This window comes from Aplysia californica, unplaced genomic scaffold, assembly GCF_000002075.1.
Source record: "Aplysia californica isolate F4 #8 unplaced genomic scaffold, AplCal3.0 scaffold00044, whole genome shotgun sequence".
NCBI lineage: Eukaryota > Metazoa > Mollusca > Gastropoda > Aplysiida > Aplysiidae > Aplysia > Aplysia californica.
In genome coordinates, this window is record NW_004797314.1 from 808,424 (window position 1) to 825,225 (window position 16,802).

The 16,802-nt window shown below is 38.0% G+C and overlaps 1 protein-coding gene across 1 annotated transcript in view; it reads left to right on the forward strand.

Annotated features, from left to right (window-relative positions):
• LOC101858089 (proteasome subunit alpha type-4) overlaps nt 1-15,545 on the forward strand; it is an 18,865-nt gene extending 3,320 nt beyond the window's left edge. The window contains exons 2-9 of the mRNA XM_005092308.3: nt 2,045-2,087; nt 4,318-4,480; nt 8,846-8,923; nt 10,235-10,323; nt 11,303-11,433; nt 12,527-12,650; nt 13,835-13,987; nt 14,901-15,545. Coding sequence (XP_005092365.1) covers nt 2,045-2,087; nt 4,318-4,480; nt 8,846-8,923; nt 10,235-10,323; nt 11,303-11,433; nt 12,527-12,650; nt 13,835-13,987; nt 14,901-14,920 — 801 coding nt within the window. The 3' untranslated portion in view covers nt 14,921-15,545. The remainder of the gene's footprint in view (nt 1-2,044; nt 2,088-4,317; nt 4,481-8,845; nt 8,924-10,234; nt 10,324-11,302; nt 11,434-12,526; nt 12,651-13,834; nt 13,988-14,900) is intronic.
• The last annotated feature ends 1,257 nt before the right edge of the window (nt 15,546-16,802 follow it).

The following is a 16,802-nucleotide window of genomic DNA, read 5'->3' on the forward strand; positions in this document are numbered from 1 at the left end:
CACAGTGGTCCACCAAAGTTAAATCCCCTACCCACCCTCAACCACCACCTATCACTCACCTCACCTCGCCGCTGGCTTGCGCTGTGCGTGAGCGAAGTCGCCTGCGGAACTACCTTTTGTCAGGACATAGAGAACTATGAGTGCGTAGTTAGGCTAGGCGTGTATAGTAATCATGGGCCGAGACGGGTGGTCCTGTAAAGTACAATCCAGCCATTTAGATTACTAGATCTGACTCAACCTAAATGGGTTTTCGTAATCTTTGCGATATGTTATTTGATAAAATGCTAAAGCTTCACTTGATCCACTTGTTTTAAGTTGTTTCTAAAATCGAGTCTATATTCGGCCTATATATTTGCCCTGTGACCAAGAAAAACAAATGAACATGGGGGGGTTTCCATGCCCCCCCCTGATCATAATTTGATGTTTGCAATTAGATGTAGATCTAGGTTTGATTGGCTATCTCTCCATATCGGCACGCGCATCAAAAAGTAATCGTTTAGAATCAGAAGTAATCGTCGGTGGGGTCAAAACCAGTATCCCCAAACGGACAGCAATTGTACAGGAGTGCCAAGGAGAAGATAAATAAATGGATCGAGAATTGCTAAGATTGTTTAAAAGATAATACAAAAACAAACACGGCGAGGTCTTGTCAACAGTTACTGGCGAGGGAAACCCAAGAGTCTTGGGGGAAACTGTGGAAGATGACAAGAATATAATAGCGGAAATACGTCATATATTTGCGCCAATTACAGAGGTGTGCTAGGTGCTCGCTGGATAGCTTCATGTGTTATTTCTTCATAATATTACTTAAGCAGACTAGATTCTAAATCTATAGGCTAGATTAGATCTAAATCTACTCTTCAAATCAAAGTTGTTTTTAAGTTTCTTCTAGATTAAATATTCTATAATATTCTCTACTAATTAAAATTTAGAGAGAGTAGTCATAGTCTTTTGTAATTTAAATTAAAATTGAAGTTGATTGTTTTAGTTTTGAACATGAATGAGTGTCACTTAAAGTGACCATTCAATCAAAGCTCAATATTTGTTGGATATAGATGTAGACATATAGTCTAGTACTAGATCTAGATCATCTATGTGTAGTTGTAAATCTAGTAAGGAGGACTTCAGTAACAAATGACCACTGTGTAGAATAGAGGGGTAGGGTTTGGGTTCTGGTCTCTTCTTTATTATATTTAGTTTGTGTGGTCACACATTACATACAGAAGTCCTTCCTTCTAGATCTAGCACATTCCAAATTTCATTTTGATGCTAACTGTTCTGCTAACTGTGTTGCCCTTTCCTCATTCCTGACTCTTGTTTGAATCTAGGGAAGGACTTCCGCAATGAGCAACCACTATGGTACATGAAAAAATATGTTAAATTTTAACCTTTCCCAAAACCAAGCGTTAACCCTAATTTGGGGGAGGAAAGCCCCATGCCCCCGCCCGCCTCCCAGGATAGATGAAAATTGTTTTGAAGTTTAAAAAAAGACTGATGCCATAGAGGCTATGTGATGGCCATTGATAGATTTCATAGTGGTTGCTCATTACGGAATTCCTCTCGAATTGAAATACAGGTAAATTTTTACTGCAGAACGCACATATATATGGCCCCTAAAACCCTTGCAAATCAAATCAATGTTATCAAGTTATAATCAATCCTCTTACCCAAAACATCAAATCATGGTGAAATGCTGGTTGGGGCCGGGCCTTCCTCATTCTCTCAAACTCACTTCCATTGATCAAGTAGGACTTGTTCAGAAGACATCCAGTACTTTCTTTATGTGCAATCAGCATTTAAATATATCCAAAAAAAATTTAGACCTAGACCCATGAATATTTTTCTGAGTTGAATTTCGATAAGCCTAAAATTATTTTACAAGTATCACAATTTAGGGCCAGGGTTACTTTTTTGTTTTTTGGTTATCTTTAAATTTCGTAGTAAAAGTCAGCCGTATAATAACCTCTACTTAGATTAAGCCTAATAATTTTATAATGCCATCCATACTACGATATTAGAAAGCATTCTTTTGTTTTATTTTCAGGCTCGACGTTATGACACAAGGACCACTATCTTTTCCCCTGAGGGTATGTATTTTAAATAACAGTACATGTTTGTGTAACCAAGCTTAGGAAAACGTTTTAAAGTGTATTATTATTGAAAATATTATGATTGTTTTAATGCAATAAGTTTTTTTTTTTTTTCACAGATGAATGCTTCTATTTTGTGAACCATGTAAAGTTTTTAAAATTCTAATGTAAAATTGTGTCTTCGCTTTATATACTTTGAGTAATGAGAGATTTGTATGACTCACAAGTTTTTTTCCCAAAAGAGGGTTCACTGCATCCTGACTATTTTCCCTTTGCCTGTCATGTCATAGGAAAGAAATATCAGTAAGGCATCGGCAGTCTAGTGGCTAGGCTACTGAACTCTTAATTAATGCATAGCTGCCACTTTCCCGCTAAATAGCGGAAACTCCGCTTCATCTAGCTTTTCCCGCTACTTTCCTCCTTCCTCTGCTGGACCGTTCTCGGTCGCAAATTGCGATACTTTTTTTTTACACGCGGAAATCACTGAACCGGGAGAGAGACGAAAACGCGGCTTGCGCATGTCCACCCTTAGCTTCTACTTCCATTCTTCTAGGCCTTGCGCTAGTTTCACATTGTTTATTGTGGGGCATCACAGTGCCGATCGGGCGTCGGGGCGTTGACGCGCCGAGTTGTCATTGAAAACCGTGGAATTTGAGAGAAATTGATGCAGAATGCAAAAATAAAAGGAGCTAGAATGAGAAAGAAGCATCCGGTGTGCGACTTGAAAAGTTCATTAAAAAATTGAACAAGCCGCTTGCTGCACTTTGCGTTTGGTGCGATAAAGAAATCGTGGCACTCCTGTCAGTACAACTGCGGTCCTATTTGTTTACATGACGGCTATTGTGGCTGTGGAAGTGAAATTTTTAGTTTTGAACATGAATGAGTGTCTGAGACTTAAAGTTTAAAGTTAAAGTGACCATTCAATCAAAGCTCAATATTTGTTGGAGATAGATGTAGACATGCAGCCTAGTGCTAGATCTAGATGTAGTTGTAAATCTAGTAAGGAGGACTTCAGTAAAGATCTAGATATAATCTATCTCTAGATATAATCTAGATCTACACATATTTAGATATCTAGATCTAGATTAGATAGCCCAGGCTATAATTTAATTCAGTTTAGATCTTTAAATAAGAAACACACGACAGGGGCACTAAGTGCAAACGGGACTGCAAATTGTACAGGAGTGCCGAAATCAACAGCGTCAAAGGTGTTGCCTCCTTAATCCAAAACTGCTCTACATCAATGTACAAAAGTGAAAGAAATCTTTTTATGAGACTCCAGCTGGCAACAAACACTGGATTTTTAGTCACTAAGTCTAAACTGTGTCAGATTGACTCAAATGCTCGTTACTCAACTTAATGCCTTTGGGGGTTTTTTCAAATACATTTTAATTCAGTTACTTATGGTTATCAAATAGTTTTCCCTTCCAAAACCGTAAGGTAGATTTTCCAGTGCATATTGCCTCTGGATCTCATTGGTTTTACTCCAGCCTTCGGAGAGCGCGCGTACACCTTCACATGAATTTCCTCCTTTTTTTAAATTCCTGAGTGGCAGCTATGTTAATGATGAGGTTTTGGGTTCGGGGGTTCGACCCAGAGGCCCAACAGTGTGTTCTTGGGCATGGCACTGGTTGAAGTTTCCTCTCTTCTCTCAAGTGTAATGGGTACCCAGCCATAGTGCAATATCTTGTCAAAAGCGTTTTAGCACCTGTAAAATGTCTGCTTGCACTGTGTACTCTTCAACAAGTTGAGATTGTTTCAGAATGCTATCGTATAATCAGGTCTGCTGGGATAATAATATACATAATTGTTAAGCACATGAAGCTTGCTGTTGAGTGGGAATTTGCGCTATACAAATGCTCTAAAATTGATTTTATACAGTGGAATGCTAGTCTATTTACTGTGCAAGAAACATGTCAATTTAAATACTCTGGAAAACCTGGTTATCATGATCTATACAATGTTAAATTCTCTGCTGCTTGGACAATTGTTCAGGAAGGTCAAGAGGACGATGTGCTGTTTCCGTTATTACATTAATTTACTACACCATTAGACTAATAATTAGTTAAATGTGTTGCCGAATAGTAACATTTTTGTTCTTTACTTTGTGCGTACACAGTATTTGTGACCATTTTGAGAATTTTGTTGTTGTTTTTTTTTAAAGAGGATCTTTACATAATGTCATAATGAATGAAAGAGTCAAATTGGTTCCTTTTTTACTCCTCAGGGAGACTGTACCAAGTGGAGTATGCTATGGAAGCCATAGGCCATGCAGGAACCTGCCTGGGAATTCTGGCAAAGGATGGTATTTTGTTGGCTGCAGAGCGACGAAACACCAACAAACTTCTGGATGAAGTGTCATACTCTGAAAAGATATATCGTCTCTACGAGTAAGAATAATGTTTGATGCTTTAGAGTAAATATACAGGTGATCAAAACAAAAAAGACGAAACAATTTTATGAGTAAATATTTTCCTCCACACTGGAGTTTGTTTCAAATAAAAGGAAATTGTCTGATAATCATCTTAGATAAATCCACAAAATAGTTTTTGTCAACGTAGGGCGTAAAAAAAAACAACCCATTTTCTTAATATGACACACTAGTTCGTATTAGGCCTACCACTGAAAGTCCCAACAATTGGGCTATATAGCAAGCTACAGTAGTGTAATAGGCCAACAGAAGTTTGTAGATAGTTTATTTTAGTAAAGAGCAGTCTAGAGCTTTTTGTATTGAAAATTTCCTCACCACCAACTCTTCTCGTAAGTTCCGCAATGTTAAAGTGTCGCCTTAAGGCCTCCGTTGATGTCAAGGGGTTTAGTTTTAGTAGAGGTTTTACAACGCTCGCAACTTAGCAATGCCAATCGGGCTTTCCCGCGAGGCGAAAATTTGGTCCCCGTTTACGGGCGATTTTGCGGACCCGGCCGAAGCGTAGGTGACTAACTTTGTCAACCTCGGTCTGCTCTATTTCCGAACCAATCCGAATGAAACTCGGCAACCAATCAGAAAATAGGGCAAACTAATGATATGTGGACGTTGAAGTTCGTACACATAAATTAACCTATACTTTTGCTGTCTGGAACACTTTCGTATTGTGTACACCGAAAACTATAAGGAGTTTGAATTTCAACGCCGAGATGGTAATAGATCTATCTGTCCTCTATAGTGTGCTCAAATTTGAACGTTTGGTGTCAAGTAGTTGTTTAGACCCGATCATAAATGCACGACTACCCCCCTATCCAAAGCGGCTTCGCAGGGAGACCGGCCGTTTTCCCCTCACTCTCGTGGCAAATGTATGTGACCTACAAATCCCGGCATGACTATTCCGGGTCCGTTCATTGGTCACTTGAAATAGGGCAATGGCGGGCGCGCGCATCCGGTTGTTTTTCTCTCTATTCCCTTGTAACATCGCTATGGGGGTATTCCGAGGCGAGGTTATCTCGTCTCGGGGTGTTCGCGTCTCAACGGGGAAAAAAGAATTTTTAATTGTACGGCATGCTAGATTGAATTAACTTATCTTTTAAGGTTGGCATGGTCTAAAGTCATCATAAAAAGCTTTGCAATTATTTAGTCACGCTGCCGACATATATTCTCAAAGATCCCATGTTGTGATACGATGCTATAAATAAAATGGACTCATCCCGACACCCCTTTTTCGCAAAATCGTAATATGTACACCACAATTTTAATTATAACAAAATAACTACGAAATTGGTAGTAAATCTGACTGCAGAAATGATTTCTGTACTCAAAAACACATCGGGTAGCCAAGTTTCTCTAGAACACTCCTATTAGTTACCGAGATAACGTCCATTTTCTTACAGAATCTGCTACTGCGTGGTCCACTTTTTAGGAGTATTTTCCTATATGTGGGTCATCCATATTTTGCCGACCTTTACAACCCCATAACTTTTTTATTTATGAACCGATTCTCAAAATTCAAGAAGCATAATTCTTAGAATTGAAAATTCTTTCTTAGGTACCAAAAAAAAGGGGACAAAAGTGAAAATTTAAATTTTCATTGGCATTGCTACGCAACTGCATTAGGTCATATAAGCGTCAAGGGTTGGATGTCAACAGAGAAGTCCTTACGGGGAATCAGACTTACTCTGCTCACCTCTCTAGCTTCAGCTGCTCAAAATCTGCTTTGACTATCAAGGCACCCCAGAAATAGCGGGTCACAAGAGTGTGACAAACATACAAAAGAAGTAGAGGAAAATGACGATAGGATTAGGAAAGAAAAAGCAGCAGTTCCCTATTGTAGTTCAGGCACAGTTATTAGCATGACATTGTTGGATCAGCCCATTTACAATTCTACTGTGGACTAGAACGAGAAATGTCCCCCTTTTAGGAATGGCCTAAAGACATTTCAGTCTGTGGCACCGCCCGGGGGAGATGTCAAGGGTGAAAATGATCCATCTGTTAGGACCTATAGAGAATCAGAACTGAATGTTCCCTGACAAAATGACCACTTCAGGTCAAACACAGTCCGTTCGCATTAACGTCATCAGGGTGCTGCATTCAGTAGATGAGCCACATGAGACGTCTGTCCGTAGACTATGTCTGCAGCTAGGACTTTCCTGTATCTGAACGGTCTGCATTCTCAAGGAAGATCTTCATCTGCGATTGTACCATTTTCCTGTTTGCAAAGCTGACGTGGATCAAGGGATAGCAATGTGTTCATGATTCCTCTATCGTATTGAAAAGCATGAACATTCTCTCTGACATTTGGTATGTTGGCTAAGCCCATATTCACCTTTCAGGATATGCAAACTCCACAAATGCCGTCTATTTGGGCAACTTCATCCTACCCCCTATTGTCTCTAGGAACAACTTCATACTGTAAGGTGTACAGTGTGTGTGGCTTTGAGTCCTCATGGTTGGATGGATCCTTTGTTTGGCCACCACTGAACATTTCAATCAACGCGTTAAAATGTGTCGAGTCCAAAGAGGGACATATAGATCACTGGTTCTCGGAATTCCTGAATTTTACAAATATCTTTAAAACTCTGTAGGAGAAAGGAAATATTGTTTAAATGTTACAGGGATAGAAAGATTAGATTTTTAGAAAGGAAAGGAATGGAAAAACCAAACCAATCATTTCTTGACTCTCCTAACAAGATCTTTTAAATTGGTGCATTTTGGGTTCACATGTGGTTTTTATTTTTAAAAAGCCTTTCCCGTTTTTAAAAAACAAGTTTTTCCTTTTTTTGGTTGAATTGTGTCTGTTCGAAATTGTTCTAGATCTAGTGCAAATTTTGTGTTAAATATACACAAAAAAAGTAGTTTAGTTGTTTGTTGGTTGTTGTTTTTTTTTTTTTTTTTTTTTTTTTTTTTTTTTTTTTTTTGATTGAACAGAGGACCTTGGCAGGGTAGAACTGGTAAATGAAAGCCTGTAATTGAGGTTCACAAAATCTCTGAGCCTTTTATTCATTCCTTGTCACAATCTTAAATAGCGTTAAGAGAAAAACATATAATAACATAATTGTACATACTGTAGCATTAATTTTCAGCTGAGCTCATTGCTCAAGAGAGCAGTCTCATGTCTTACTGATACTGTCAATGGACTCGCGGTCTAGATCTAGCCCACTATTTCAGACCCTGGTCTTTGTTCATGTCGATTTTTTCACACCTCCCTTTCCCTATTTCCCCTACCGTCTTGCTCATAATTTCGAATATCTTGAAAATCTAAGCCAAAAAGTGAATTTATTTGCCGTGTTCACTTTAAAGTAATTTTAGTGTTTACATTTTGTGAGAGCATGCAACCGCCCGCAAGCCTAAACTGTGTTTATCAATCACTTGCAAGCCTAGCTGTAAAGTAATACTAGCAAATTTGGTAACAATGTGCGCATCTTTTATTCATGAATACGAATCACGCAGTTCTTATGACTAAAACTCTGTACAGAAGAATTACAGCCAGGTGATTAACGTGTTATACATGTAATATCATACAGGCAACCAGAAGTGGCAAATTTTGCAAATTTGTGTGATGTACATAGTTAGGCACACAGCCAAAAGTTGCACTTTTTCATGACATACCAGCAACAAAAGGGTTAATTGTTTTTTAAACTGGGGCTTTGCATGTCTTGGCTTCTTTCTATTTTCACAGAAAAAAGTTTGATGTATCCTAGGTTCTTATCAGGTTGCTTTTGTGTGTGTGTGTGTGTGTGTGTGTGTCTCTTTTAAAGTAGCTGAAAAAGCCCACATGCAGTTCTATCATGGGCCGAGGGTATGGACTGATATACAAGGGGGGGGTACGCTTTTTAACTCATTCGCAGCCAGGCAAGTTTTGGATCAATGTTTGTAGAATGTGAGGCATTCTGGGGGGAGATAGATCTTAGCCCTGGGCCAAAGGTTGATGTCAAATTCATCACTATCACTACTTGTTTCTATGGCTAGACCTTGATCTAGATGGTTAAGTTCACTGTCACTAATCCCTATTTTGGAAAAACTCTTGTGGCTTTTCCATTGAAAGACTGATTGATTTTTGCAAAGACCCTGATTCAAAAAAACAAATTTTCTGCTACCAGCAGACCATAGAGGACACTGAAATATACACTAAGAATGGGATCACAACATGATCTTACTCTAAGTCATAATCTAGGTTGCTTTATTGTTTCTCCAAACCTGTGTGTATTTTGGGAAGAATTTACATATTTTCATTATTTTTGGTCACCCCAAGAGGTTTTCAGGTACGTCAGTGTATTATTCTGTTTAATGGTAACAGCATCACAATCTTTTCCTTTTGTGTTTCTAGTGATATGGCATGCAGTGTGGCTGGGATCACAGCCGATGCCAACGTGTTGACAAACGAACTCCGGCTCATTGCCCAGAGGTAAGACTCGCATGTTATGAATTCAACATATTTGTGGTTTCAGGATAATAATTTTTGTGTCATGACGCAGTGAATCAGGTGCTCGTCGATTTTGGGGTATGTGGATGTGGAGTTATTGGCATCTTCTTTAAGCTTGTTCTTTGTCTTGCTTTCAATTAAATAAATTCCAATTTATCTTGAAAAGAGGTCGAGATATGCGATTGAAGGAGGTGGGAATCGCCTGATTGCAGAGGTAAAATTAGAAAATGGCCGCCAAAGTTTGATGATTTGCATAAGTTGAGAGTTTTTGAAAACTGAAAATTTACATTTTTGGTGCCTTTGGCTTTAGTCAATGTTTTCAGTAAAATCCACAGAGAGATGTATTTTTAAATGGATATGAAAGGTGTTGAGCCAAAAAACAAAATTCGTCCCTGTTGTTAGTTTTTTTGGGGTTTTAGTTGAGGTTTTACGGCACTCGCAACTGCATAAGGTCACAGGAGCACCAAGAGGTGGATGTCAACGGAGAAGTCCTTACTGGGAATCAGACTTACTCTGCTCACCTCTCTAGCTTCAACAGGACGAAGTCTGCTTCGACTATGAAGGCACCCCAGAAATTAGGGGTCACAAGAGCATGACAAACAAACAAACGAAGTAGAGGAAAATGACGATGGAAGGGATTAGGAAAGAAAAAGCAGCAGTTCCCGTTGCAGTTCAGCCACAGTTTGGAGCATGACATCGATGAATCGGCCCATTTACAATTCTACTGTGCATAAGAACAGGTTAATGTCCCCCCCCCCTTTGGGAATGGCCTTAAGACACTTCAGTCAGTAGCACCACCGCGGGGGGTAAACTCTGTTGTGTTTGAGTCAAAGTTTGAAATACATTATATATATTGTGTATGCTAGCAAGAGAAAATTCCAGTTAAGAGATCTAACACCTTCTACTTCTCTGTACACACAACCATTTACTTGAGCAAGCTCCCTTCCATACTAACAGTGTTTGAATTACATGTGACTCTAGCTGCAAAAGTCTTTGTACTCTTCCTGTCCATAAAGTATAAAGAAGAAAAAATCAGACATTAATGCATTTTTCATATTGAAAAAGGGTCAATTCTCAGCTTAAGTTCGAGCTCCCTGTTTCTGGCTTCTCATATGATAGAGGTTATGTGGAAAGAAAGGGGAAGGTAGCTCACATTTAAGTTATTTCTGTGTCTGGTTTAAAACGAAAAATGTTTACTCAGACTTCTGATTTGTTAATGTGTGAGAAGAGGCTTATTGTACAACATTTTAATTCATATTTCTATTTCTGTCTACTATATCCATCTACTATCAGACACATCTTGCAGTATCAAGAGGCAATTCCATGTGAACAAGTTGTGTCTGCACTTTGTGACCTAAAGCAGGCCTACACACAGTATGGAGGTAAGACTGTCTTCTGTAAGATGACCACAATCGGAAATTGTTGTTGATTGTAGTCTATAGCTCTATGTCAAAATGATTGGGACCTTGTGTGTGTTTGGAAATACTTTATTGGTGTTAATGAAAAATATTCAGTCAGTTTTGATTCCAGTTTTTAAGTATGTCTGTTCTAAAAATACTTTTGAAATAGTAGCCTGCTTTAAAGGAAACGTTTCAGATATTCATAAGCTTTGTACTTATTTCCAATAGGCATAGGAAATGCTATGAATTGAAAATTATATGTTGGCTGTTGAGATGTAGTTTTTCTGTCAAGCTGAGTATCTTACTGTTGTGGACATGTTTGGAAAGACAGTAGATTCTTATGATGTGCCATGTCCTTACAGATTGTACGTAATATGAATTTGCAGTCTAGTGACTGGGGAAAACAAAGCAAGCATTTTGTTTTAGGTTGTTTTTTTTTAAAGTAATGAGGACTCCTGTTTTTTTTAATGTGTTTTCTTCTGGATGTTGCATTTAGGATCATTTTGTGTGTTTATTCATAACTCAATGTTAACGTCTTTACCCTTGTGATTTAGAGCAGAATTGTTGCTTTACACATAGTTTTGGTCGCCTCCCTTTGTTGTGTAGCTCTGTCAAAATGGTAACGGGTGTGTTGTTTTTTTCTTTGCATTCCTATTAAGGCAATGTCACATGTCTTTTAGTTTACTTTTAAAAAATTGTATGATGGTATGGTCACCTTATGAAGGAAGTTTTCATTTATCTCAGCCTATACTAGCTACTTTGTTTTATTACAAGTGGGTGGTTGACAAGCGCCACTGATACGTCTTGCTTCTTTTCTTTCCCTGTTTTTGTGTCTTTCTGTCTAAGCTCTACCTTGCTCTATATGATCGTTATTATGTCGATGTGCTTTTGTTTACTCAAACAAAACAAACCATTTGATTACAAATGTATAATTGCAATGTCTGTTTTATTTCTTTTCCAGGCAAACGTCCATTTGGTGTGTCCATCTTGTACATGGGTTGGGACAAACACTATGGCTACCAGCTGTACCAGAGTGATCCCAGTGGCAACTATGGAGGCTGGAAAGCCACATGCATAGGAAACAATAGTGCGGTATGGTATCACAATAGTATTAACAGTGCATAAATGTATAAAAAGTGGCCGTCTTAGACAGGACTGATCAAAAAGAAAAAATACAAGCCATTTTCTTCTGCCGTAAAGTCCCATTAAAATTTTAAAGACTGGCCAGCTTGGGTAAACGCATTTACCAGAAACCTCACTTTCGCAACCTGCTAGTCAGTGACTGGTTCATTCCTAAGACAACAACAATAATGACAGGTGAATAAATTATGATGGCTTACTCTTAGCAATGTGTTAGCCCATTACAGTTTAATTTGGCAGTCTTGGAGGGGTTTGTGGGGCTGTTGGTAGATTAAAATATAATTGCCATGGCCACATTAGAAAGGTTTTCGTTTTAGGCAGTGCTGTTTTATGGAACAAACGCAAGGGAGGGAAATAAAAAATGGCCGTTTGTACAGGCAGTTGTCTTACAAAGATAGCCGCCTGGGCAGGTTCGACTATGTATGTAATTATTTGGTTTTTAAAAATTTAACTCCTTATTTCTGGTAAGCCGCTTCCAGCGGCTGGGACACATTCCTTTCTGACAACTTCGGCGTCAAATTACTTTCCGGCAATTTCCGAAAACAGGTCTCTTGTACCAGGAGATAATACTAAGTTTATTTGTTTTGATTTAATGACCAATTTAGCTATAGATTTTATACCAAAAGAGGGCCTTGGCATTGTGGGTTTACCTCTTTCAGAGATAACGATTTACCATTTTTTTATGAGATCCTTACCCCTTTTTATTTATTTATTTATTTTTTTTTTGGCCTCTGGAAAGATTATTGGCTGAGAATTTGCTTCAATTTTCAAGGGGTGAAATAACAACATTCTGATCCATCCAAAATAAAGTGAAGTGCTTGTAAAATATCCACAGACAAGGGGTCAGTCTGTTTTTATTGCCTTTGGAACCTTGAGCTTACAGGAATGTTACCATTTAGCAAACAAAATTCAAGTTTACTTGATATTTCTTAGAGACATTTTACTGCTAAAATGACAAGTCTATAATTTCAAGAAGGCTGTATTTTACTGGGCATTCGTAATTGCAATGTTGAGTCAAGTTTGTTTTTTTAACTTTCTTTTTCAGAATGCTATTTCACTCCTCAAACAAGAGTACAAAAGTGGAGATATAAATCTGAGTGCATCTCTTGATCTGGCCATCAAAGTTCTTAGCAAGACTCTTGACATGACTAAGGTCACTGCTGACAAAGGTATGTAGTTTGTTTGTTTTAGTAGAGGTTGTATGGCGCTCTCAACTGCGTACGGTCATATGAACGCCAAGTATGTAGTTTACTTTGATGAAAGTGTTTTGAAAGATAAAAGAAAGTATATAATCCGTCATCATTTTGTGGATTTAGGAAAGGAGAATATGTTCTGAATTTTTTTATTTTTTTTTCTCAGAAAAATTTCAATATTTATGTACAGTTTAACCCGGATAATGGCATTCGTCGGGACCGGCCTCGGTAGTTCAAGGGATCCGTAGTTCGAGGGGTATCTCACAGAGATAAGGAAGAGGAAAAAAACGGGATCGCAGGCACTGTTCGGCGGATGGGTGATTTCGAGTCTTCTGTTTTTGACCTATCTATTATACTGTATTTGTTTTCTCAAGATATAACTGCTGAGATGCGCAAGAAGTCGTATATTAATTCCAGTGTCTGTCATTATTTCCCACTCACTGGAAGAAGTGATATAATGCAAGAAAAGGCTTTGGCATGTTCATTCTTTTTTGTGTTTAGCACTTATTTTTGTGGGGTCACATTCATTGCAGCATCATTGTTTATTGAGCAATATATTTGCCTTGTGATATGACCGAATGGAGCTCTTACACTAAGTGTGAGCTAAGTGTACTGTTCTATTTGAAATCAGAGCGCTTCATGTCGTTCTTTGAAAGCAGCGTTTAATGTTTGCGAAACAGTTTACGACTTGAAATGTGCTCCTGATCCAGTTGCATCCATAACATACTGCCTTCCTTACTGTTGCATAATCAGAGTTGTTCCCACTTACACAAAAATTCCTAGTGGACATTGACTGTACGGGTGCTCAGAAGTTTCAAAATTGTGTCACACAATTGCAGTACATTTCCAGTATTAAAATTCATTCATTTGTCCTTTTGGGGGTCAGTTGGTCTTGACATGACATGTAAAGGCATACTAATTATTGCATTACACTTTCAAAGGAAACAACAAATTTTTTAAGTAAACGGTCGTCTGATCTAGCAACGCTTTTTTTTCTCTAAAAGTGTGTTCAAAGTAGTTGACTGAGATGACGACATGTCGTATAGCATTTGTCACTGGATGCTTCGTAACCTTTAGAGTGACTGACTTCACTCACTTTTCCCTATTCAGAGCTTTTAGATGTTTGTGTTATTTTTTTACCTTTCTGTGTATTATTTCAGTCGAGATTGCCACCCTGACCAGGAAGGATAACAAGACAGTGATCCGCATCCTCTCCGACTCGGAGGTGGAGGTTCACATCAAGAACTTTGAGGAAGAGGAGGCGAAGCTGGAGGCAGAGAAGAAGAAGGAAGCAGACAAGAAGAAAGCTTCAGGTAAGTGAAGGCTGTAGTGGCTGGGTGAGGCTTTCAGGTTTTGTTTCATTCTTTACAAGTACTGGGGATTCATGGAAGTTACTATAAACAATGTTTTTAAAATCAGTGTGCTGTGTCTAACACTCCTGTTCATCTTTGATCCCATTTTTGTCTGTAAATGGAAATCTGTAGTTGGCTGACAGTGTTCTGGTTTGGTTTGCTCCGTCTTTCCCCTCTAACATCTATCGCCCTTATCTCCCCTCCTTTTTTTTTGTGTTTGTTACTCACTTGTAGCACCTGTAGTCTTATACGGCGGTATTGTGTTGCAAGTGCCGCAAAAAATCTAGTAAAACTAAATGGGAATTTTTGTCATAAAAATCCTACTCCTGGGATCCTGATTTTTGGGGGCCAAAGTCTGCTAAAATTCCTGTACATATGGTCAGTTGAAGTGTTTTAAAGAATAAAGAATATTTACTTTGACGCGCCATTCGTGGCAGTTATTTGGTTGCTAGTGGCTTTCTGTAACTTTGACAGGCATGTGTGTGGCTGTGATCTGTTGGTCATTTCCCAGCACATCCACTCACTCCTTTATCTTCAACTATCCGCTTTGCATTTTATTTGTTCGATATTTGATAGCTGTATGCTTGTTCTGTTGGTGGTGTATAAGAAAATTGAAAATTGAGACTGCCAGCCCACTATAGTTTGGAGTCGGGGTATAATGAGTTAAATAAAAGTAAGGGCATAACTGTAAAATTTCCTTGTACTCAAAAGATATCAGGAATGGTTTTTTGGGGGTTTTTTTAGTTTTTTATCCACTGAGATTACTTAAGTGTTTTTGAGAGTGTCAAATAAGTTGTACCGTAACTTTTTAAAGTGGCATTGTATAAAATTGTAAAATTCTAATGAATTTTTTTTGGTTGTATTTCTTTTTCAGAAAAGCCAAGTGACAAATGATGGATGAGCGTGATTAGGAATGTGTCTTTGCCCCTTTTCATTATTTGACGTATGTTTCATTTTAATATGTGAATGCTGATGGATGATTTGTGGTTGGTTTTTGATCGGATATTTGTTGTATTTTTCAAAATAAAGTCAGACGTGATCTTTTTTGTCCAATTTGCTTGTGTTGTTGTTTTGCTTTTGCTAGTTTATCTGTTGGTCAAGAACTAGATCAAGTTGTTTTGTTTTTTTATACCTAAATCAGCAGTGAAAATCTGAAAAGAATTACTGACTTTCTTTAACTTCTGTTCCACCAATGATATGTTATATCAAACACTGGACATACAAAGTTCATGGTTTGTTTGTCTTGGCAAGATATCCATCAATAAAACGGATAGACAGTTTTACTATGTTTGAGCACACAGAACAAGTTAGAGCACCATTACATTGGACACAAGATACGTAGGATAATCCTGTGCTACGTAGGATAATCCTGTGCTCAGTCCCAGAACAAGATCGATAAAGCATACCTGACTTCATGATACATGTATGACTGGTAGATTGTGAGCGCCAAATAACTTGTGAGCTTGTTTGATGAAGCAAAATATTACAAGATGTCAAAATAAAGTGATTTTGCAAAAAAGAAAATTTTTCATGTTTTTATTTGTGAAAATAACATTTAATTTTCTGTGGCCCCGTGAAAATAAGGATCGTTCCTTTCCATTAGAAATTATATTTATAGCACTAGTAATAATAAGTTTCATCATCTGTAGACAGTTTGAATACAATGGCCTGTACCTGTATTAATAGTGATGGAAGTTTGTTTTACACTTTGCGCAGTTGTCATTTGTGAGGCATTGTGGTGAAATCGGGCGCTGGTCAAAATAACAAAATTGGAGAAAACAGGAATTTTCCCACTAGTTTCGCAATTTTAATCAAATTTTTTGGTTTTTGTTCAACCCTTTTGTGTCCAAATAAAAATACATTTCCATGTAAATTATATTGAAAGACGTTGATGCAAAGCTCAAAATGTGTAATTTTTCAGTTTTCAAGGACTCTTTAGCTATTGAAGTTACCAAATTTGGTGGCCATTTTCTCGCTATTTCTACCGCTGAAACCAAGTGAACTTACCTCTTTCAATCAGAAATATCTTCACTTCAGCTCAAGATAGATGGGGGGGGTTTTTTTCATCAAAAGCAAGATAAATTAACAAGCTACCAGTAACTCCTCATGCACAAAAATTGACGAGCGCCTGATTCCACCATGTCGTGACACATTTTATTCTTGAAGGAGCTACATGTGGCAATATATCCTGTATTTTGTTTAATTTGTACTGTCCTCTAAACGTCCATGTTAGTTCTCTTAGGGTGCAGAAACTATACCATATGTGTCATGACACTAATCAGGCGCAAGTGAATTTCTGGGTATGTGGAGTCATTGGTTAAAGCGCATTCATTTGTCTGGCCAATATGTTATAGTACTGACACTGATTGATACTATCAGTGACAAAATTTACGAATGAGCCATGATGTTGGGTGAATGATGTTCATTGTGATGATGAAGAGACCTGATGTCTCTGCTCAGCTTCTTGAAAAAGGCGAAGTATTCACCATAGAAATTATCTCTTTGCCTGTTGACCTGAGTAATGGCCATCTAGACTAGTGGACTGTATGGCATGGCCAAAAATTGTTTTTGATTGTAGGATTTATTGTACTGGTGTGTTTTTCAATTCATACGGCTCTTCTTTGGAAGTTGAACTTTGTGTAGGACTTTGTGATTTTATGTCTAGTATTTACACGATTTAGGTTGTCTTCACAAAAACGTTGTAGACTTAAATTCAACAAAGAAGAAAAACAAGAAAGCCATCAGTTGCATAGTGTGTAGTGGAATGTATTTTGAG